General features: G+C 47.1%; 1 protein-coding gene across 2 annotated transcripts in view; it reads right to left on the bottom strand.

Annotated features, from left to right (window-relative positions):
- Nucleotides 1-16,129: 16,129 nt before the first annotated feature.
- Nucleotides 16,130-22,774, bottom strand: part of ELOVL5 (ELOVL fatty acid elongase 5) — an 81,139-nt gene continuing 74,494 nt past the window's right edge. For both annotated transcript variants that reach the window (XM_079780854.1, XM_079780855.1), the window contains exons 6-8: nt 21,294-21,418; nt 18,846-18,980; nt 16,130-17,998 (exon numbers count right to left, since the gene is read on the bottom strand). In XM_079780854.1, coding sequence (XP_079636980.1) covers nt 17,855-17,998; nt 18,846-18,980; nt 21,294-21,418 — 404 coding nt within the window. In that variant the 3' untranslated portion in view covers nt 16,130-17,854. The remainder of the gene's footprint in view (nt 17,999-18,845; nt 18,981-21,293; nt 21,419-22,774) is intronic.

The following is a 22,774-nucleotide window of genomic DNA, read 5'->3' as shown; positions in this document are numbered from 1 at the left end:
CTTAACACACACCATTTAAAAAGCAAGATTGTATTAGCATTGACTAAGTTGGTCCTGTAGGGCCTCGCTCGACGTTTGGGGGTGGAAGGTGGTGGTGGGAGCCTGATTCCTTGCAGAACCCCAGAAGATGTTGCAGGAATCGGCAGGAACCTGGTGAGGGGAGGGCAGCCTTCCCTTTGTTTGGTGGCTCCTGGTTGAAGAGCAAAAAGGAACGGGGGCAGCCCTAACCGGTTTGGCTCAGTGGATAGAGCATCTGCCTGTGGACTGAAGGGTCCCAGGTTCAATTCCGGTCAAGGGCATGTACCTTGGTTGCGGGCACATCCCCTGTAGGGAGTGTACAAGAGGCAGCTGATCGATGTTCCTCTCTCATCGATGTTTCTGACTCTCTGTCCCTCTCCCTCTCTCTTCCTCTCTGTGAATAAATCAATAAAATATATTAAATAAATAAAGAAAAGGAACGGGGCATTTGCATCCTTGCCGAGAGTGGGCTTGGGTCCAGAGGAGGCCGGAGCATCTGTCCCAGGGCCAGTAACGCAGAAGAAGCTGACCCAGGTACAGGGGTCCCAGCGAAGGTGCACACTGAGCTGTCGCAGCCTCAGCACTCTCTCGGCATTCTGGACCAGATCATGCTTTGCTGTGGGGAACTGTCCCATGCATTGTAGACAGGTTAGCAGCATCCCTGCCCTCTACCCACCTGATGCCAGTAGCATCCCTTCCCCATGTTGTGACAGGCAAAATGTCCCGAGGCATTGGCAAATGTCCCTTGAGGTGAGGGGCAAAATCGTCCCGGTTGAAAACCGCTGGTATAGACTGAGAACAGGTGAGGGGGAAGCCCTGAGCCAGCAGGTGGAGCCCAGGAGCCTGCAGCGAGTCTCAGCTGCCAGGTCATGGCAGGAGGGACCCTTTTATGGGGCCTTTCGCTGGAGCTCTGGGCTGGCAGGGAGCCAGCAGGATGGGCGGGCCCGTTTGCATATTGGCCTCTAGCTTGGCTGTGGCGGCCTCCAGGTCAGCAGAACTCAGGCACAGTTTGTTCAGGGCTTGCACCCTGTCTATTGTCCATTTGTTATGCAAGGCTTTGGAAGGCAGCTCACCTGGGTAGGTGATATGCTTGTTTGCAGGATAAACAGCTTGGGTCCTATATCTTGTTCCACTTCATCTAGGTTAACTGCGAGTGCTGAACACTGATTTGTAGAGGAGGGAGGAAAGACATGCCTCCACAAGCCTGTACAGGCCGGTGTATGCAAATTAGACAAAGGGCACTCCTGGTGGATGAATTAGAAAAGGTGTCCCTGCGGGTGGGGTTCAGGGGGGTGTGGTCAGGTGCGGGGCTAGGAGAGCAGAGGGCACTCACCTGCAGCCCTGGCCCCGCTCAGCTGGGTGCTGTGAGCACCTGTCGAGCTCCTGGGGGCGGTCACACTGCATCTTGCACGTCACAGGAGACAGAGGTTTCCACCTGCAAACCTTGGGGGTCAGAGGTGCCACTGGAGAGCCCCTAGCTGGGAGAGGTCCTCAAGTTTCCATTTCAATACAACACGTGGTCAGAAACAAAGGCAACAGGTTCTGTAGGAATGAGCAGAAGGTGGTTTAGCGTATTCCAAGGGAGGAAGAGGCAAAATGCACAGCTAGGAGAGGCCGTGCCGAGTTGCCTCTGTGTGACTGGCTGGAGGAGCCTGTATATGCATTTATGACTTGAGGATCTAGGTGGTGAGGGGGATGCAGAGATAAACAAGAGAGCTGTACTCCGGGGAGGGAGGGTGGACCTCATAGCGCTCCCGTTTCCAGCACCGATGGCCCCAGCCGGGCCTCCAATTTAGGGCATGCTGCTCCCCAAGGCAAATCCTGATTTGCTGCGTGCATTCCCGCGGACTTCCTCCGGTGACCCGGGAACACCAGCAATGCTGACCCTCTTCCCAGGTGGCCTGGATGTCATCCTGCCAAGGGACAGAGAATGAGATTCCAAATCAAGAAAACTCCCCTTAGGCTCTGGCCCCAGCTCAGTTGGTTAGTGTTGGCCTGATGCGCCAAGGTTACGGTTCGATCTCCCGTCAGGGCACATACAAGAATCAACCAATGAATGCACAAATAAGTGGAACAACAAGTCAATCTCCCTCAAATCAATAAAACAAACAAACAAACAAAAACTCTCATCAAGTGCAGGTGTTCCCTGTTACAGAGGGAGACCCTGAAGCGCGGCCCGCCCCTGACATTTGCAGGCCTGGGCAAGAGAATGAATGGAGGCCACATGTCTGATGTCCAATAGCCAAATACAATTCCTTCATCCTTGTACTCGGGTAAATATATCTTCATAGCAACAAAGCTGGGGGAAGCTATGGCTTTATATAACTGAAAGCTGGCAAAAAATTTTAAATAACTATTATTGTATGTTTGTGGGTATTCTGTTAACTGGCTGACATGTTTAAATAAGCCTGAAATAAGTATATACACAATTCATGTATAATTATATACTTATCCATAAAATTAATGTTCCTTGCTTTAATTTCAGCAAAATCACCACTTAAGTTGTTATATTTTCACATACATTGGGTCCTACTGATGTTAAGGCCAAACAAGATTACCTTTCTTAAATCTTAGTTTTATTTTTTAAATTTTAGTTTGGAGAAATATTGTCCTGTAGAGGCAGCAGTAGTTGAAATTATCAATAAAATTTTTAAAAAATATATTTTTATTGATTTCAGAGAGGAAGGAAGAGGAAGAGAGAGATTGAAACATCAGTGATGAGAGAGAACCATGGATTGGCTGCTTCCTGCACGTTGAACAGAGCCTGCAAGCCAGGCATGTGCCCTTGACCGGAACCCTTTGGTCCACAGGCCGGCCCTCCCTCCACTGAGCCAAACCGGCTAGGGCTCAATAAAATTCTTAAAGTAAAACTTTATTTGGGGAAATGGACCATGAATTTTATATATCAAACATTGTAATTGGATCTCATAGGATATATTGTCATCACAGACACTGTTACAAATATTTTAATTTCATCCTAAATCACTATCATGTATATCATGATCTTCAAAATCTCTTCAAACTATATTTAAAAAAAAAATCTAGATCCACATAGTATTGTAATGAGGTGATGTCATGTTTCATGCATATTATGTGTGTACCTCCACATACAGACATTTAAGAGACCATGAGCCCTGGCCAGTGTAGCTCAGTTGGTTGGACATCATCTTGTGCACTGAAAGGTTGCTGGTTCGATTCCTAGTCAGGGCACATCTCTGGGTTTTGAGCTTGATCCCTGGTGGGGTGGGGTAGGGGAGCATGCAGGAGGCAGCCAATCCATGTTTTGCTCTTACATAGGATTTTCTCTCTCTCTCTCTCTCTCTCTCTCTCTCTCTCTCTCTCTCTCTCTCTCTCTCCCCCTCTCCCTCCCTCTCTCTCAAAAATTCAATTAAAAAAATTAAAAAATCTGACAAAAAAGAGAGAGAGAGAGAGAGAGAGAGAGAGAGAGAGAGAGAGAGAAACATGAACTGTTGTGAATACTGTGCTAATTCATGAGTAATTCCAGAAAAACACATTGGAACTTGAAGAGAAACCAGAATCTATTGCCTGCAGGCCGAGGAGAGGGGGTTTTGGAGCATTAATTCTCTTTCCTCCCTCCCAGAAGCTTCAGCTGCCACAGCCTCCTCCCTCTCCAAGGAGGTGTCTGTACCTCACGTCAGCTCTAGCACACCTTTGTTGGCACCTTTGTTACCTTTTGTTTAGAGAACACAGGGCAAAAGGCAGAGGAGGCCTTGGGACCCGAAAGATGTTAGTCACTGCAGATGGACAGATACTGGGGGCTGCAAGCTGCATGTGCCCGAGGGCCTTCTAAAGTGGGCCCAGGACCCCTGTCCCGTCTGCAGCTAGTTCTGCACTGTTGGTCAAATAAACATGTAAATAGTGAGTAGTTTGTGGGTGAATGGTGCCCCCCCCCCGCCCCCCCCCCCCCCCCCCCCCGCCCAACAGATATGCCCAGCTCCTAATCCCCAGAACCTGTGAATGTGACCTTGTTTGGAAAAGGGATCTTTGCAATTGTGTTAAATTAGGAATCTTGAGTAAAGGTCATTCTGGATTATTCGGGTGGGCCCTGAATACAATGACAAGTGTCCTTATAAGAGATAGAGGAGAGACAAAGCGACAAGTGGAGAAGGCCGTGGGAAGGTGGAGGCAGAGAGTGGAGTTCTACAGCCACAAGCAAAGGAATGCCAGCAGCCTCGGAAGCTGGAAGAGGCAAGAAAGGAGCCTTCAGAGGGAGCATTGCCCGCCAACACCTTGATTTCAGACTTCTGGTCCCCAGAACTGTGACAGAATCCATTTCTGTTGCTTTAAGCCACCAAATTTGGGGTAATTTGTTATGGCAGCCTTGGGAAACCAGGGCTAATTACAATAATTACTAATAATGTTAAGCCCTTATTGAACGCGACTATGTGCCAGGCACTCTGCTAAGCCCTTTTGATAAGTAGTATCTCATTTAAACCTCACAACAGCCTCATGAGATAGGTGCTGTTCTTATCCCCATTTTACAGATGAGCAAAGTGTGGTTCAAAACAAGCCAAGTCGCTTACCCAAGGCCATGGCTAGGGAGCTGGGATTTGAACCCAGGTCTGCCTGACTCGAAGATCTCCTTTAAGCACCAGAAGCCTCCTGCCCAGTCATACACCCAGCTCCACAGAGACCAGCCCCATGTGGGTGGTTTCTAGCTGACTGCTACATGTTCTTTGTCCCCTTACTTAAAAAGAGGCCCAATTCTTTCAGCAGCTCTCTCCTGGTCCTCAGCAGTTTCCCACCATCTCTGAAGTGAGATATGTTACAATCAGCCATTCCTGTGACTGACTCAGTAGGTCCGGGGAACACGTTTCTGTCAGAAGGAACATTTTAGACACACGCAATCACACATACTGCTTCGTGTCTGCTCGGCCTCTGGGTCATTGGGTTTTATTTGCAGATGTTGTCAAGATGAGTCAGAAATCTGGAGAAACTGTGTCCTTGGGGAAGGCCAGCGGTCAGGATGGGGTTTCGTTTCTGCGGATTTTGAATTTGTTGTGAAGACTAGCTTACTGTCCTGGGAGAAAGAGTTAGAAGGAAAAGTTTGTTCTCTCAAGACTTAAAACCCGTTCTCTGAGCTCACTATGTTATCAGAACATTAACTGGATGCTGGAGATGGCCCTATCTCTTGGAGATTAGAAGGGTTTGATCTATCTATCTATCTATCTATTTATTTATTTATTTATTTATTTATTTATTTATAGTTACTTTATTTATATATTTTTAAAATTGATTTCAGAGAAGAAGGGAGAGGGAGAGAGAACTAGAAACATCAATGACGAGAGAGAATCATTGATCAGCTGCCTCTTGCATGCTCCACACTGGGGATCAAGCAAGGAACCCGGGCATGTGCCCTGACTGGAACCTCCAGGTTCATACATAGGTCAACACTCAACCACTGAGCCATGCCAGCTGGACTATTTATTTATAATTTTACCCCCAATTACAGTTGACATTCAATATTATAATAGTTTCAGGTGTATAGTATAGTGGTTAGACATTATATAACTTAGAAGTGATCTCCCCATAAGTCTAGTGCCCACCTGGCACCGTACATAGTTATTACAATATTATTGACAGTATTCCCCATGTTGTACTTTACATGCTGTGACTATTCTGTAACTTCTTCATCTGGAAGGGCTTGTTCTTATCTGCTGATAAGCCCAAAAACTGTGTGTGGGCTGGATGTATTGGTTACTTTCATTTTTCTAGCCTTTGTTTCTTTTCTTTCAAACAAAATCTACTCCATTTTACAGGTGGAAACATTGAGCCTTGGTGAATCGGAAGGATTTTCTTCAGGAGAACTCACCGGACAGACTTATTATTATTACGAATGCCGTGCCTGCCACTCAAAGCACCAGTCCATTGAGTGGAAACCAGGGCTGTTACACAATGAGTTTGGAGGCTAATTTTAAAGCAAGTCACGTGTCCCTCCTGTTGCTCTGACCCAAATATGACACAGGAATTCAAAGTTGCTCGCAAAGAAGTCCAGAATCAGTCAGGACAATTCGGTTGATTACGGGACTGCAAGCCTCGTTTTGTCAGCCACGGCGAGGCCGCTTCACTCGGGACTCCTTTGCTGTTCCAGTTGGGGCACTGCCCACGAGACCTGAGGCCAGCGCCAGGCCTGGGACTGACCTGGGGGCAGTGTTCTCTCTGTCCCCAGGTCTCCAGAGCAGCAGAGAGATGCGGATCTAACCTCGCGCACAAAGAGGGCTGTGTACTGTGCTGACCAATGACAGCTAGCAAGGTTGGAAACCAGGACCAAAAGCATCCTCTTTTCTCTTCAGGGGCTGATGGTGAAGGTGCAGGACAGTGGGGCTGCTGCCAATCCCCAAGGCGGCCCCGGGCTGAGCAGGGTTAGTGCAGGCAGAAGGCGCTGGCCTCGTAAAGTGGAAGTTTGCCCCGATTTCGCTGCTTCCTGTCCAAGGCTCCTGCCCACAGTCCAGGGGCCCTGGGAGCTCCCCCTCATTTCTCTAGACCAAAACCTGCTCCTGGGATCTTTCACTCACATCAAGGAGAACGGGCAAACTTCTCTCCCTGGAAGCCTTTGCATCTTGAAGACTTAAAGGAGAAGTAATGGGTCTCTGTGCATGTTCAGATGCCAGCGAAGTTAGGTGAGAGGGGTGGGACCCGCTCTGGGGGGCAAGGATGACAGGGGGTGGGCAGGCAAGTCCGGGAGAAAGCAGGCTGGGCATTTCAGAAAGAGGCAGAGTCATAGAAAGAGGCCTAGTGGCGGATGAGGGAGGCACTGGGAGTTAAGGAGGCAGCAAGCAGAAAACCCCGAACTGAAAACTCATGTTGGAAGTTATCTGCCTTTCCTCAAGTAAAAGATTCAAGAAAAGGAAGTATGTATGTAAAACACATTTATACTTCCAGCCATCCAGCCATCATCCATCCATCCATCCACCCAAATGAAATTTTAATGATCATATTCCTGGTACCAGAGAGATAGCCAGGAACAGGATTCTAACGTTTCTCTGTGCATAGAACCATGGAACTTTCTATTTGACTAGTGAGTGAGGCTAACAAGAAATATATACCTTCATGTGCCTCTTAGTTTTCTGGAAAAAAAAAAGAAAGAAAAACAGGGTAAGGAGATAAGAGAGTAGAGTGATGAAAGCGAAAGGCCGTTGGGGTGGGGAGAGTGTCTGGATGAGGTGATTAGGAAAGACTTCCCAGGCAGGGCTAACAGATTTAGCAAATAAAAATACGGGACCCAGGTAAATTTGAGTTCCAGATAAACGACGAATGCGTTTTCAGTATACGTGTGTCCCAGGCAATATTTGGGACCTATATGTACTAAAAACTGTCACTTATCTGAAATTCAAATATAACTGGGTGTTCTGATCTGATCTTGTGACTCCTGTGGGGCTCCCCCGCCTCCAGGGAACGAGAGGCAGTGTTCCAGGAGAGGAAGCAGGACGTGCCAAGCTTCCCAGGCAGAAACGAGCTTGGCTCGTTCAGGAAGAGCCCCGTGCGGCTGGACGAGAGGGAGGGGGGATGGCAGAGATATGACCCCACAGAGGTGGGTAATGGCTAGATCACGTGAGGCCCAGGCCAGTGTTGAGAGTTTGCGTTTTATTCTGCCCCGTGGAAATTATGGCACACCTTCTGCACTACAATCACTCATTTCCATGAATATTCCAGTTTAGTATGGGTTCCCCCAAAGCAGGTACCATTAACGTTGCTTTCAGACCAGACTAGGATGGGCGAGTAGGTGCCCCTGCCCTGGGGGGATGTGGACAGTGTTTCCTCTAAATTCACCTGACCTTCCTCACCTCCTTCCATCCGATTCACTGTTATCTTCAGTTTTCCTAGCACTGGATAGAGCCATTTTCATTGTACCGAAAGAAATGAGCTTACAATGCTACTGGGAGAGGAGACTTCGGGATTCAAATTCTTACTAGTGTGTAAATGACTACCAGGCAGTATTTTCAAAGTGAGGAAGAAGAGAGCATGTGGGTCAAGGAAAGATGGGACAATAAAAAAGGGAAATTTGGGGTGCTGATGTCAAGTGCTGGCAACTTGAGCAGTTTGCCTAGCTGTGACCCTAAAGCTGAATGTTGGCTCAACAGAAAACCGGTTCTCCCCCATTTCTGTGTTGAGATGGCCAGGAATCTCTCGTGGAAGAGAGATTCAGAACCAGGCTGGCTGCAAACTGATACTGCCAGATGGCAGAGCAGTCAAAATATTTAGCTGCAAAGCCCACGCTGTGTTTGGGAAAAGGCTGAACTTGCATTCCCGCTGCAGACCTCAGTGGGCTCCTGTCTGATAATGTTTCCTGGCTCCTCTGCCATCGCCTCCGTGACTCAGAGTGACTCACCGCTCGTCTCCAGCAGTTTGCTCCTTGCAAGGATTCCTCTATCAGAACCAGCCTGCCCTCAGCTTTCTAGTAAAAGATTCCCTATGTCGAAAAGAGTCTTGACTGTATTTCTGAGAGAACGCCCTACCTTACTTTCCATGCAATGTGGGCTTCTTTGGACCCAATACTAATCCGGTGAGGTGAAGAGAAAAGCAGCTATGCCCTCTGTTATAGGTGGGGGAACTGACTGTGAGGGGGCTGTCTTGCCCAGGTTCCAAGGGGCAGAGCATGAACTTGGACCTTTGACTTGTTAATTCATTTCAAAATTATTTGCCCGGCCGGCGTGGCTCAGTGGTTGAATGTCGGCCTATGAACCAGGAGGTCATGGTTTGATTCCCAGTCAGGGCACATGCCTGGGTTTTGGGCTCGATCCCCAGTGTGGGGCATGCAAGTGGCAGCCGATCAACGATTCTCTCTCATCATTGATGTTTCTATCTCTCTCTCCCTCTCCCTTTGAGTGTGAAATCAATAAAAATAGATTTAAAAAATTATTTAATGACTTGTGCAAGATCACATGGCTACTTGCTTCCCTCTAAAATAAAAACATTTCCTAGAAAAGCATGGTTTAGAAACCAGGAGCAGCACTATCTACAAGGGGAAAAAGGTTCCTCCCATTTTTTGAAAAGCACTCATGTCAGAGAGATTGAATCACTGGGTAATTTTGATCCTTTCAAAAAAGTTAACAACCCCCTCTCCCCCATTATACAAATAATGTTTATTGCAGAAACTTTGGAAAAGTTAGAATAACACAAAAGGGAAAATAGAAATCACCTGTAATTCTCCCGCTCATATATAATTGCTGTTGACATTTTGATGTTTCCTTCCTGTCTTTTTTCAGACATATATGAACATGTTTTAACAGACTGGAAAAAAATGTGGTATGGATTGATAACTTGCTTTTCCATGTCACGGTGTTTTCATGACCATTTTCTCACATCAGTAAAAGTTTTCATGGCATGTTTGACCCACAGCGGACTGTTAACCTAAATGTAAGAGGCCAAAGGGGGAGGCCACACACATCTGAGGCGTTTCTGGAAGCACTGACTCAAGCAGAAGGCCAAGTCCTGTCCCAATGAGGAGACAAGGCCAGGGTGCTGATGGGAAAGGGAAGGTGAATAAGCACATTAGTAGAAGGAAGGCATGTCTATAGTTGCAGATAAGCCAACACAGTGACGCTAATTCTAAAGAATGTTTTACATTTTCCTGCCCAGTAGTCATCAGTCCAGTAGTCAAAATATCTGCTTTCATGTTATGCTTGCAAACCCCTTCCAAAGGTTATTTTGCCGTTTTTAACATTCCAACATTTTCAGGCCTAAGACGTGCAAGGCGGTTCCTCGGTCTGGCAGCTCGGGCTCCGTTATCAAGTGGCTCCGTGTATATTATTGTTCACATATCCTATGAATGATGTGCCCAATGTACTTCACCCACTGGGACTTTCCAGTGGTTACCAATGTTTAAATGGTAAACAGCACCACACCGGGCGTGCTTTGTGATGCTTCTACTAAGTGAGTTGTCTGGGCCTTGGTTTGAGGAAAATTAAAAGTAGGGGAAGGAACAGAGAAAGCGCGTGGGCATTGGTTTGACTATTGTCTGTGGAAGGGAGAGAGGTGAGGCTGCGATTTCAAGTGTCTCCTCTGCAAAGGTCACTTCCTCCCACTGTGCTCTCATTCTGTTCCTCTCCCTGGGCTTCATTGCGAAGCCATTCTTAGAATCCTGCAACAAGTCAGACATTTTCTTCTAAATCTGAATGGCACAGAGCGGCAGCATTTATACATTGCTCATCAGAGAACAGACAGCTCGTTAATCCGTAACATCGGCGGGATGTCACTGCTCACCATCATACCCTCCGTTCCGAAATATAGCTGGGTCCGCTTTGCTGAGACGACTAAGATGCCTTATTGATACAGTCGGGGCTATTGAAAAACAGTGCCCTTCTTGTGTGTGACCACGTTACAGCCTCCCGCTCCATGGGGAACACCATCCGGGAGGAGCAGCAGGACAGAGGCCCCTAGACGGGAAGGGCCCCAGGAGAGGTCCAGCAGAGGCGAGGGCGGCTGAATGCACTGAGCGAGTGAGGGACAGGGAGGCAGACCTAAGGGGGTCTGGGGCCAGCTGTGGGAGGGCGATAGGTCATGGAAAGATGTAGGACATTATTTGCGGTGAAGCAATTATCTAGAGGTGACCCCAAGGCAGAGGGAAGCTAGTGGCCCCAAGGGGTCCATGCCCTTTCCCAAGTACCCCTCATGACAAGCTGGAAGTATTTAGGGCTTCTGGGGTGAGTCTCTGGGTCCTGTAAAATGGTCACACAGCTGCAGGCCCCCCCTCTTGGAGGTTTTACAATTCGGATGAGCCGTTCTGGCTTCCTAGGTCTACTAGGATGAGACTTTTAATGGCAGCTGACTTTATCCCTGCCATACACCACCTCACATCACCATCAACTGTGACGTGGGGATGACAATCCCTTCTGCGTTCCCCCTGTGGACCATGAGATCTATATGTATTTTCTCCGATCCCAGAGAACCATGCTGAGTTTTAGGTGGAAACCTGACAAGGTCATATTGTGCTGTAGTCAGATGGGCCGCAGTAACAAAGTACCATAGACTACTGGCTTATAAAGCATGGACATTTCTTTCTCACAATTCTGGCTGAATCTGAGATCAGGTGCCAGCATGCCCGTGGCCTGGTGGGGCTCTCTTCCGGGTTGCAGGCGGCTGACTCTCATTGAATCCTCACAGCAGCGATCGCGAGCTCCTGTGACTCTCATAAGGACTCGACTCCCATTCATCCAGGGCTCCACCCTCATGGCCTCCTCTAACCCTAATTACCTCCCCAAGCCCATCTTTTAATATCATCACATTGGGGGGCAGGGCTTCAACATATATATTTGAAGGGGACATGAACATTCAGTACAGGACACATGGTTATTAAGTGATGGTGGGGTTTAAACTCAGATCTAACTGGCCGGAAAGCCTGTTTTCCTTACTCTTGCAACACATTGTATAATCCTTCCTGAGGACTTCCATTCATTCATCAAAACATTTATGGATCAGCTGCTGTGTGTTTCACACTGTGCCGGGCACACATTAGGGATGTAGATACAAATAAGAGACAGTTCCTGCCCTCAAGTGTCTTAGAATCGAGTGGGCTGCCTGGAGTCCTACTACATCTCCCAGAATGGAGTGAGGTTATAATGCAGACACACCCTCCCAACACACACACCGTTTTAGACTTTCTGAAATGGAGATTTGCCTTATTCTCATGAAAGAACCTTGCCAGCTGCCAGGCAGGGTGTGCCATCGCCATGCATGAAAAGCATCCATTGACCTACTTGTCCTCGGTTGACATTGGTGCTACCGTTCACAGTTGAATGTCACCTACATTTGGATCCTTAATTGTCACTTTAAAAAAATCATCAAAGAGATAACCCTATGATGATACGTTAACATGACAGGTTATGAATGCACAAGCCTGCCCGTCATGCGTGGGCAATGCAACCGAGGGCAGCAGCAATCGCCAAGTCCCTGAGTGCCCAGTCACCAGAGCCAAGTGCAGGACCCACTCAGCATGGCGAGGGGCTGTCCCTTGCGTGGAAAACAGTCTATACACAGCTTCCTGATGACTTTCTAGAGAAGACATGACACTTCCAATATCTTACTCAGTTCAAAAAGGTGAACTAGCAACTTAAACACATACATAAAAATTCCAATGTCCTTCCTTATGCCTCAAAATAATCACTAAGATTATTCTGTGTCAGTATCTTGGTTGCTTCCTTCAGAATAGTTCCTAGAATTTATAATTATGTTGTTTGTCTTTCAGAATGAGGTTATCTTTTCATTGTTGTTTCCCCAGCAACAGTTACCAGGACTCCTAGGGCAGAGGGCCGGAGCTCTATGTGAACGGTACAGTGAGCAGCCAGGTGGGTCAACCCTTGGTCACGTGGCCTTCCACATGACTGGCAACCTTAGCATTTCATGGGGGAGGTTGGCGGAACCAGGGCTTGATGGTTTGCTACAAATAGGCACTTGTTGGATTGGAAACATTGTCAAGGGGAAGGCATACAATTTGCCTTGATTAAAAAACACTGTCAAATTCATCGATCAGGGAAATCCACCTCTATGCCCATTTTTTAGGGTGTTTTATGTTTTCCCTTCTTTATTAAATTTATTGGGGTGACATTGGTTAATATGGCCATACAAGATTCAGGAGTGGGTTTCTATGTTATAAGATTTGTGAATTGCATTGTGTGCCCACCACCCAAAGTCAAATCTTCTCCTGCCACCTTATATTAGGACCCCTTCACCCCTACCGTCTTCCCTCTGGCAACCACCACGCTGCTGTTTGTGTTCACGAGTTTCAGTTTTATATCCCACACATGAGTGAAATCATACGGTTCTTAGCTTTTTCTGTCTGACTTATTTCACTTAGCGTAATGTTCTCAAGGTCCATCCATGTTGTTGCAAATTGTATTTCGTCCTTACGGCTGAGTAGTATTCCACTGTATATATGCCCATTATGTGAACCAAGAGTGCCAGTGGTGATATGTGATAACATAGTGCTCCAAGTTTTCAGACTTCAGATGGCATGTCTGGTGAGGAGGGATTTTCAGAATGGCTGAGGCCCCCTTTGCATCCGCCCGTCGGAGAGAGGATTCCCATCGATTCATAACTCAGACGTGAGCCCCACGTCTTGGCAAGTTACCTTTCTGCTCCTCCTTAGCAGGAGGGCATTTGGGCAGGAGGCGTTGCTAAGGATGAGTCTGTAAGGCATAATTACTACTTCCCCCGGGGACTCTGAGCAACATTCTCCTCGTTTCATCAATGAGAACACCCGAATTTCACCCTCTTCCTCTTTACCTCATTTTAAAAACAAGCAGTTTCCCCATACACTCAATAGTTCAGTGACATGTGCTCGCACTGACTCAGCCTTCAGCTCATTCACTCATGCCTGCAATGCTGTTTCCCAAGCAACCTTCTGTCACCAACTACGGAAACCCAGACTGGCTTTGCAGGCTCAGATTAAGCCCACTCCTTCACAGAGCTCTTCTTCGTACCTTGCTAGCAGAGTCCTCTCTCCTGGACCCTTATAGTTGGCTTCTGTCTATTGCATGGCACTCGCCACAAACCATCCGGTGCTGAAGGCGCCTGAGGGCATGTTTCATCCCAATGCAGCAAAGGCTCCTGAGGGGACTGCAGTCATTTCTCACTGACCCCGGTTTGCTCCATCCATCTGGCTCAGTCCTCTGTACCAAGCGCTCTCCCCAGGGGAGCAGGCACATTCTTCAAAGGTCTGGTCAACTAAAGAACATATATGGGCAACAGAGGGGACAGTAAGCCCCGTTCAGGAGAGTCTGGATGATCTGGGAAAGGGGGTAACCGTATGATTAGACCTCTGCCACCTCTGCATCTTCAGTTACTGGGTTCCTCTCTGCTTGTTCCTGCAGCTTCCTGTTGGGAGCCCAACACATCTCCCATGACCTTGGACCACAAGCCCGGTATAGGCATCCCACACAAACTATGGCAAAAATCAGCCCAGAAACCTTCTCCCCTTGGGTGAGTGCCTTAAGTAGATTGGAAGAGAGAGAAGAAGAGCTCCTAAGAATGTCAAGGATGACAAAAATGCATTTTAAATGTTCGGAATGAGAACTAGTGGCTGGTGAGAACAAAGGCAAACACGATCTTCCCCATCAGACACTCTTCTCCAAATAAAGAGTGTAGAGAACAGGCAGGTTAGCATCTGAAGTCTCAGGCTGAGGAGGGGATAGGAGACATGTGTTTGAAAATGAGTTCAGAGGAAACACATCCAGACACGGAAACAACCTGTGGGTGGCGGCTGTCTCGCTGTCAGAACTTGGGGAGCAATAATGAAGAGAAGACCAGGGACTGAAGCCACCACCCTGTTTTCCAAAGGGGAAATGAAGTAGATTCCGGACACTCCAGAATGGTGAGTTAATGGTAAACTCCGGCCAAATCTAGAATATAGAGGGTGAGCATTTTGACTCCTAACGATTGCTGGTTTCTTTCCAGATCCTGATTCAACAAAGAAAGTGTCATACCAAGCTAACTTCCTTCCCTCTCTGATAGGATCGCTAGAGCAACCAGCCAAGGAAATACCAGTAAAACACTAGCTGAGAGTGTAGAGACCAGTGAGGTGGATCGAGCAGAACACAATCTTGAAGGTAACAGATAACACTTTCAATAGTTTACTCTGTGCTAGAGGAGATGATTCCAAGGGCTTTTTGTATCCTTTATCTATTTAATCCTCTATGATGTAGGTACTAACATTATTCTCATTTGGCTGACGAGAACACAGCGGCAAAGTAAAAGCAATGGGTCTCAAGGTCATACAGGTAGGATTCCAAAATCAGGCAATGTGACCCCCAAATCCTGCTTCTCACATCAGGCAATCCTGCCTTTCCAGATGAATGGCAAGGCTGATAAAGAGGGGAAATGGGAACATCCCTTTTCCGTACAGGTGAGCGAACGTGCCCTCTCTCTTCCACACAGGAGAGGGAAAAGTGTGGGCACACATCTTGCCCACTCACTTCTCTGAGGGGAGGAGGGCGGTGTTCTGATTGCCAAGACCGGGAGAGGCCACTGAGCACGCTCTCTCGGCATGGCAAGGTTATCGGCGCAGAATTTGACTACCAGGGGAGCTTGCAGTTTAAGTGCGTCAATCCCAGGGCTGATAGTCAAAGTATTTTCATTACCAGTTCATCACCAGACCAGCAATCAGAAGAGAGGCAGGCCATGAACCGATGTGGCTGGTCCAGTCCTGGTAAGCTTATGTAAACAGGGCTGTGAGTCAGGGTATTGAGCCCTATTGTGATCTCAGCTTCATCAATCCAGTTGTCTCAGTAAGAGATGAGCTATTTTGATTTCCATTAGTTTGACTTCTATGTCCTGTTTTTTTAATTTGTTCTGGACGTAAAGAGGGGAAAACAGGATATGATTAATCATCACCAGCAAACCTCCAATTGTCCTTTGTACTTTTCGGATAATATCCCAAATACCAAGTGCAGTTTCTGATGACATTTTAACCAGTTAACTGCGTCCAAAACAGAAACCATCCCGCTTGGGTCTACAGACGTTTACGGCGTACAAAGGGTTAAAGGTGATATTGACAAACTAAAGGCACTCAGAAGCCTGGGTCAAGCCTACACAGGAGGCTGTGTGGTATGAAGTGGATGGAAGGAAGAGGGGCCCCTCATGTCATCACTCCCACGGTGGACATGGATGGACCTGGAAGTCCACAGTGGGGTGGGCTGGGCGGGGCCAGGATCTGGGACAAGAAATGGTCTTTGGCAAAGAAAGTGATACAACTTTGGGACCAAGGCGGGACCTCAGTACTTTAGAGTAGGGGGTCAGCAAACCAGGTATACTATCTGGTTCTCTACACTAAAAACATATGAAGCTCTGGTCTTAGGAAAGTAACTTTAACAGCTTGGAGTGTGAGGAGAGGAAGTGGGAAGAGAAGGAAGAAAGGAAAAAGGAGTATTCTTAGAGCCAGGAGCTTTGTGGGAAAAGGCAGAGAGGAAGGAATTAGGGAGGGACCACCACCATGCCTTTCTGTGTGGCGATCCCTCCTCATCATGTGAGCTGGGCAACGTAACCGTTCACACCAAATTACTGACATCTATCTGTGTGAGTTCTGAGAAGGTGAAGAAAGTGGCTTTTTCTCCAGTCTTTCATAATTGGCAGCACAGAAACAATGTAGAACGCAAGCACAGGTAATCAAAAATGTTTTAATGATTAATGTTCGGACCTTTTGCAACAGTGTGGGAATATCCAGATGAGCTAAGCACACTTTGACAGCACACTACCGAATGTTATAGTTTCTGTTTGAAATAGGTAAAGACTTTCGCAAACTAGTACCTAGGAGGACATACATTTACAAATATACACATTCTAGGTTTGATCAGGTAAATGTAAACAGATGCTGTGACTCCTTCCAAACAGAAAACCCACAAGACTAATAAGAGAACCACCTGGCTCCCTAAAATATGAATGTGCAAAATTAAAGCATGATATTTACATAAATACCAAACCAACAATTCATTTATACATTGTCAATGACTTTCTAAGATGGTCACGAGTGGTTCAAGGAATATTTTTTCCTCCAATGGAGAAGGTATTCAAAGACTGAATCCCAACACTTTAAAATGACACACACAATAGTCTGTATCTGTTTGACCACTGCCTCCTCACAAGTGTGAGACATGACTTTACAAGTACTCAATTCTTATTAAACAAGCGGTTCTGAACAAACCTTTAGATTCTAAGCAGAAAAAACGACAGGTGCTGTTAGATTTACATTAAACAAATGATCTCTAGCCAATTTCCCAGTTCTCTTATGCTATAGCTATCTGTTTAATTTTACCTTACATTTTTCTTTTTTTTATGGAAGTCCTCCCTCCCGCCCTCCTTTATTAATTTTGGTAAGCGAGGCACATTTTAAAAGGAAGTTTGTGTCAAAACAGATAGCAGTACAGAAATCAATCTGCGTCTGGACCCTGGCAACCATTGCTCATCTGTGGGAGTCTGTCAAATGTCACACAATCAGTCCTCCCGCTTGAAAAGCTGATCTCCTCTCTCTCACGAGTGGAAAGCAAAATGGGCTGTTTCCCATATGAAAACACGTAGCACTTCCGAAATGACACATAGCCTCCTCATCCTACACACTCCCTAAAATCCTGAAGATAAAGAATATATATTTAAGTTTCATCAAGACTGCTTTAGAGCTCCCCCCCTTTTTACATTATTAATAGTGGCACTCAAAATAAAAAAATAAGATCTGTTAAAAAGTTAAACTGACTGTTCCACTAGATTTGAGTCTGCCTGATTTAAAGCCAGTATTACAAAACCGAAGGTGCCGTTTCTGATTTCACACATACAAGTCACCTGAAAATGTGTCACACGCTAATTTCATAAATCACGGTCTTTGATTTTTCTAATCAGAGCTATTGAAAATGAATCAAAACTTGAAACGTATCCTAATTTAAACTAGTAAGCTTTGGGCCCTGCTTTTTAAATTTTAAGGCATGTGTGTTTCTCTACTGTAACATTGTACAAATTTACAATCACATGCATGATCTACAGTAAAAATAAAAACACAACAGTTTGGATTACAGTGTTTTCAAATTGTGAATCACAATTCAGCACCTATCATGTTATAACTAATAAGGCAACAGCAGTGTCGTATACTACAATAACACTCCCTCCGCGGCGTGGCGCAGGGGTCGGCGAGAGCCCAGAAATGTTAAAAATCTTATGCCTACTTGTCTAAATCTGTATACATTTCCTAGGGGTTTTGAAGTGATGAAAGAGGTCCTACGTGAATCACACTATTGTAGGCCGGACTAGTTACAGCAGCTGTTAACGAGCATCGCGCACAACTCATACTGTGCTTACAATCAGACGACGTGGTTGGGAGGTTTGCAACTCTTCGACCTCAATCCTTCCGTTGCTTCCTCGGCTTCACATTGTTTTCCAGGGATGAAAAGCTGTTGGTGTGTCCGTTGGCGGCGGTCAGGGACCCGTTCTGGTGGTCCTTCAGGTGCTCTTTCCGCCGGGAGGCTCCCTGCTTGTTGTAAGTCTGAAAGACACAGGGCAGATAGCAGCACGTGGCCGCGCTAGGCGAGGCTGGCACCCTAACGCTAACCTGGTTTCCCTCCAGGTATGTGCGAACCAAGGTACCGGGGAGCACAGGGAAGCGGAATCGTGGCTGAGCTGCCAGGTGGCTGCTAGACACGACCAGGCGCTACTGCCCGGGCCTCTGTGGCCTCTGCCCTTGCTCCTGACCTCCTGTGCCTGCCCTGGAACCAGATACTGCCCCCGGGAGCGGGAACACACGTCATCCAGGGGTGATGGGAGGCTGGGGAACCAGCAGTGGCTGCAAAGTGGTCAGACTCCACCGGAGATAATCGGCCCTAAGTGGACCCCTCTGTGAGCAAGAACCTGCATTACCTCATGCCCTTGGAAATGAGCTGAGCTGCAAACGAGAAGTGGATGTGCAAGAAAACTGGGACAAAGGGCAGATTTCTATCTATAGCTGACGGACTGTGATGGAGATTTCTTTGGACATTTAATTTAGCCGTGAGGTTCAGAGCAGCGGGGCTGTGAGACTTCTGGCTGAAAATCACCTACCACGTGTCTGCCGCAGGTCTTAAGGGAAGCGACACAGGAACCTGCTGAACAGTTTTGCTTTCCCACATAAATCCCAAACCTCCCTTGCCAAAATCTAGAACGCGGGAGGTCCGGGACAGACTTAGCATCTTCTACATTAGCAGGGACCCTCCGCTCTCAAAGGCAGGGGCTGCCCTGCCACTGTGACTAAGTTAGTGCCCACTGCCCGGAGTCTACCCGCCCCCCTTAGACAAACAGGCGATGGCCTCTGCTGATAAAGCCCCACAGCCCGACTGCCACCGAGGAGGGAGACTTACCTGAATGTAGAAGTTTGTGAAGAGAGTAATCAGGGAAATCATGTATCCGATTTGGAAATATAACCAACCAAGAGGGAACGAACATGGCCAGATGACCCCGCAGGTGGTCTGCACGATTGTCAGCACAAACTGAAGCTGGGGGAGAGAGAGGACACAGCTGAGCCTGGGGCACAGCCGTGGACATGGGGCCATGCCACACTGGCTCCCTTCCCTGCACCCCCCACTTGTGAATTACACTTATCTACCTTTCTGTAGGGACCACAAACACGAAGCAGACATTAAACTCACCCCAAACTACCCAAACTATTTATATTTCTGTCTTATGTACATTCTTCCTCCCCTCCAAGCTACTTAAACCACCTTTCCTGCAATTCAGGGAATAGTTAACAATACTGTCTTGTGTATTTGAAAGTTGCTCAGAGTACTTCTTAAAGTTCTCATCATAAGAAAAAAACCTTGTAACTACACGAGGTGAAGGATGTTAACTGAACATACTATGGTGATCATTTCATAAAACACATGTATTATCAAATCATTATATGTCAAACTCGCGGCACGTGGGCTGCACGTCTCGGTTATTTGGCCTGTGTTAGCCTTTGAGTTTGACATGCTTGTTGTACACCTTTAACGTATACAATATTTTATGACTCAATGAAGCTGGAGACAAAAAGAAAATGTTAAAACAACAACAACAACCAAGACACACATGGAAACTTGTGGGACATACTAGAGAGAGATGCAAGTTGTTTCTTTAAGGGAGGAAGGGAGTGGGGCGAATGCTTAAAGGGAACCAGTGATGTCACTGCAGAATGTCCGATCCCACTGGACACGTTCCCTATTCCTTGTCTCTGTTCCCTGTAGGTCTGGTGAAGGTTGACAAGTAGATTTAAACACTTATCAGGACATAATGCGAAGTCCATAGAATGTTTTTGATGAGTAAATCTTGAAAAGCATGTGGAAGTGCTTGGGAAACCAAGGCAAGAGTGTTAAAATAAAGTGTGGCTGCTGGAGGAGGCATCTTCAGGAGGAATAACAGAGGGTGGGGCTCTGCCCGCTGGATTTCGGGCCCAGCTACCGGTGTTCCTAAATAAAAAACTGGTTTCTTCTTTTTCTTCTTCTCCTTTTTAAGGTAAGAACTCTACGCTGAGTCATAACTAGGAGAGGTGCTCAAAATAAATCTCAGCAAACTGGGTGCGACCTTCTGCCCCAAAGGGCAGAGCCTCCTAGGAGGCCACTTCCCAGGTCCCCGGTTGGTTCTTTTAAATTCTGCTTCTGCGGACCTGCGGCTGTGTGGTACACACCAATCTCCTCACTGCTCTTCCAGTTTAACGAGAAGATGAAGGAACAATTATCCCTCCTGGGGGTGCGGGGAGAGGAAAAGCTCACAAGGACTGCAGAGCCGCAGGCAGGAGGTGATAATGAAATGCCACACACATCAAGGGCTCAGCTCTCTGATTTGTTTTCCCAGATTGTTATTTTTAAATATTGAAAAACCTCAATCAACTTGGAGGGATCTGAATCCGCTTGGTTTCTTTAGAAAACGGTGTTAACAGGCAGGGCCAGGGCAGCGGGTGTAATGTCTAAGTCCGTCCCCCTCACTTCCCTCCCCCCAGCTAGTTATTGCTTCAGGGCCCTTTTCTGCAAAATGGGGATATTAACATGAGGTCAGGCTACTGGAACAATTCATGTCAAACTGCTTACTTATACTTAGCACAAGTGCCCGACATAGTCGATTCCACAAATGTCAGCGTGTATCATTAGTAGCGATAGCATTAATGAGCTTGTGGAAGAATTCATGAGGGGAGAGGAATAGGGGTCTATAAGATACTGACAACTAGGGAAAGCTTAAGGAAAGGATGGTGAGAAATAAGCAGCAGGTGTGACAGTCCCGGGCACTGCGAACCCTGGGAGGGGCTTCAGAGCACAGCGGGTGTCATTCTCACCCCCAGGCGCTCCATCACCCCGGAGCTGAGAGGTCGCCGCACCTGCCTTAGCAAATATCCTCGCTGCCTACTAAGCTACAAGCACCCCGCATTCATGCCACTCCACGGCTCCTTCTCAAACTCCTGGGAACACAGACAGACAGCTTTCACTTTGGATTCTGGATTATATTTAGAAAACACCTAGACACACACACACACATACACACACATGCTTTGTGCACAAACTAAGAACAAAGGACTGAACTTGAAGTCAGAAAATTAGCTTCTAGTCCTCATTCTGCAGCTCAACTAGCTGTACACCCAAGGGCACCATTGCTCCATCGATTAAAATGAAGAAAATTCCCCGCTCTGCCCACGTTTAATTGGAACAAATGAGAAAGGGTGGGAAAGGCATAGTGTGGGTGCTATTAAACATCAATCACGCCAGGAAGGCAGCAAGATCACCCCCGGGAAGAGCTCTGTGACCCCGGCAGCGAGTGCTGGGGACAGAGGCTGAGTCACTCACCAGCTGCCCCTGAGTGATGTACTTCTTCCACCAGAGGTACGGACGCATGGAAGGGACAGAAGACAGACCGTAGTATGAGTACATGAGGACGTGGATGAAGCTGTTAAGTGTGGCACCAAAATAAGCTGCAGGGACAGAGAGGGTTTGGAGAGGAGGATGCATCAGTGTTTTATACATAACAAGTAATAAAATAAAACCCAAGATTCTTTTTAAATCGGAAAATCAGAGGATTCTGAACAGGGGCCAGCCAACACTGAGCAGCACTATTCTGACGTGTAATCGGAATTCACTTTCCACGTGGCCGGGCAGCATCAGGGGCTCCAAGCCCAGGCTCAGCTGTCGCTTCCCGGTGGGCATCTAACACAGCCGCCATGAAAGCACCTGCCCTGCTCTGACACCAAAAGGCTTTGCCGCCGGAGCCTCACCCACTGCCTGAGGGAGCTGCTTCTCTCTGCGAGCCCAGGGCCCCAGGTTGCTGCGTTGAAGGCTTGGGAAGACAGCGATGGGCGCTGTGCTCAAAGCTGGCTGTCCCTGCACATGGCTCAGCGTTGGAGAGGCCTTTGAAGTCACTTCCTAATTACTCCCCAGGACTGCAGTACTGAGGCCATATATTTTTATTGCTAATGCAGATAAGAGTCCAGTTCCTTAGAGATGAAAGGCCTGCCTTTATCACATGATTTTTAATTTCCAGTAGGATTCACTTTTTTTTGTTTGTTTTGTTTTGTTTTTAGACTCTCTGTCCTCCTCCTCCTCCACAGCAGGCAACCAAACAAAGCCGCCTGGCTTTTCCCCGTGCAGTCGGAGGTGAACAAAGCTGGGGTCAGGGAATGAGTATGTATCCCTGGCTACGACAGCACCTGGCTGTGTGACCCTGGACAAGTCACATTCATTCTCTGGTTGTTTCTCATGGGCCAGCTTAAACTCTGTCATCCTATAAGTTCTTGGAAAATGTAAAACACTCTTCAAAGGTAATGAGGTGCTGTTTCTGTGAGAAAGTTAGGTCAGTTAACCCTCAGCCATAGAGTATCGATGGTGAGAAAAGAAACAAGACTAGCGAGGGTCCTGCACCAACCCTCCTACTGTCTCAGTTTTCTCTTCAGCTGAAAGGAGCTGTATGTGGAAAGTCCTGTCTAGTTCTAAAATTCTATGACTGTGTGAATCTTGGTGGGCCGACTTAATTAAGGGCAGCACTATCCCAGGAGAAAAAAAAAAAAAGAGAATCAAGGTTCTCAGTCAAATCTGTCAGTGACGGGTGACAGGAATTTTGATTGGGACACTTGTGAGAACTCCCATGCTGAACCTGAAGGTGACAACTTACTCTCTGACAGTAACAAGAGAGTTCCGATCATAAGCTTCCCAAAGCCACCCACATCCTGCTCAACGTGTTTCATGAAACGTGAGGGTCGTGACAATTAGAAAATGTTCGGATTCCCTGATGCAACACGTAGCAAAAGCTCTATTTCATAATTAGCCTTGTTCTC

The sequence above is a fragment of the Cnephaeus nilssonii genome (genome assembly GCF_951640355.1).
Source record: "Cnephaeus nilssonii genome assembly, chromosome: 9".
Lineage (NCBI taxonomy): Eukaryota > Metazoa > Chordata > Mammalia > Chiroptera > Vespertilionidae > Cnephaeus > Cnephaeus nilssonii.
Note: the sequence above shows the minus strand (reverse complement) of the source record. Positions and strands in the feature narration are given on the sequence as shown.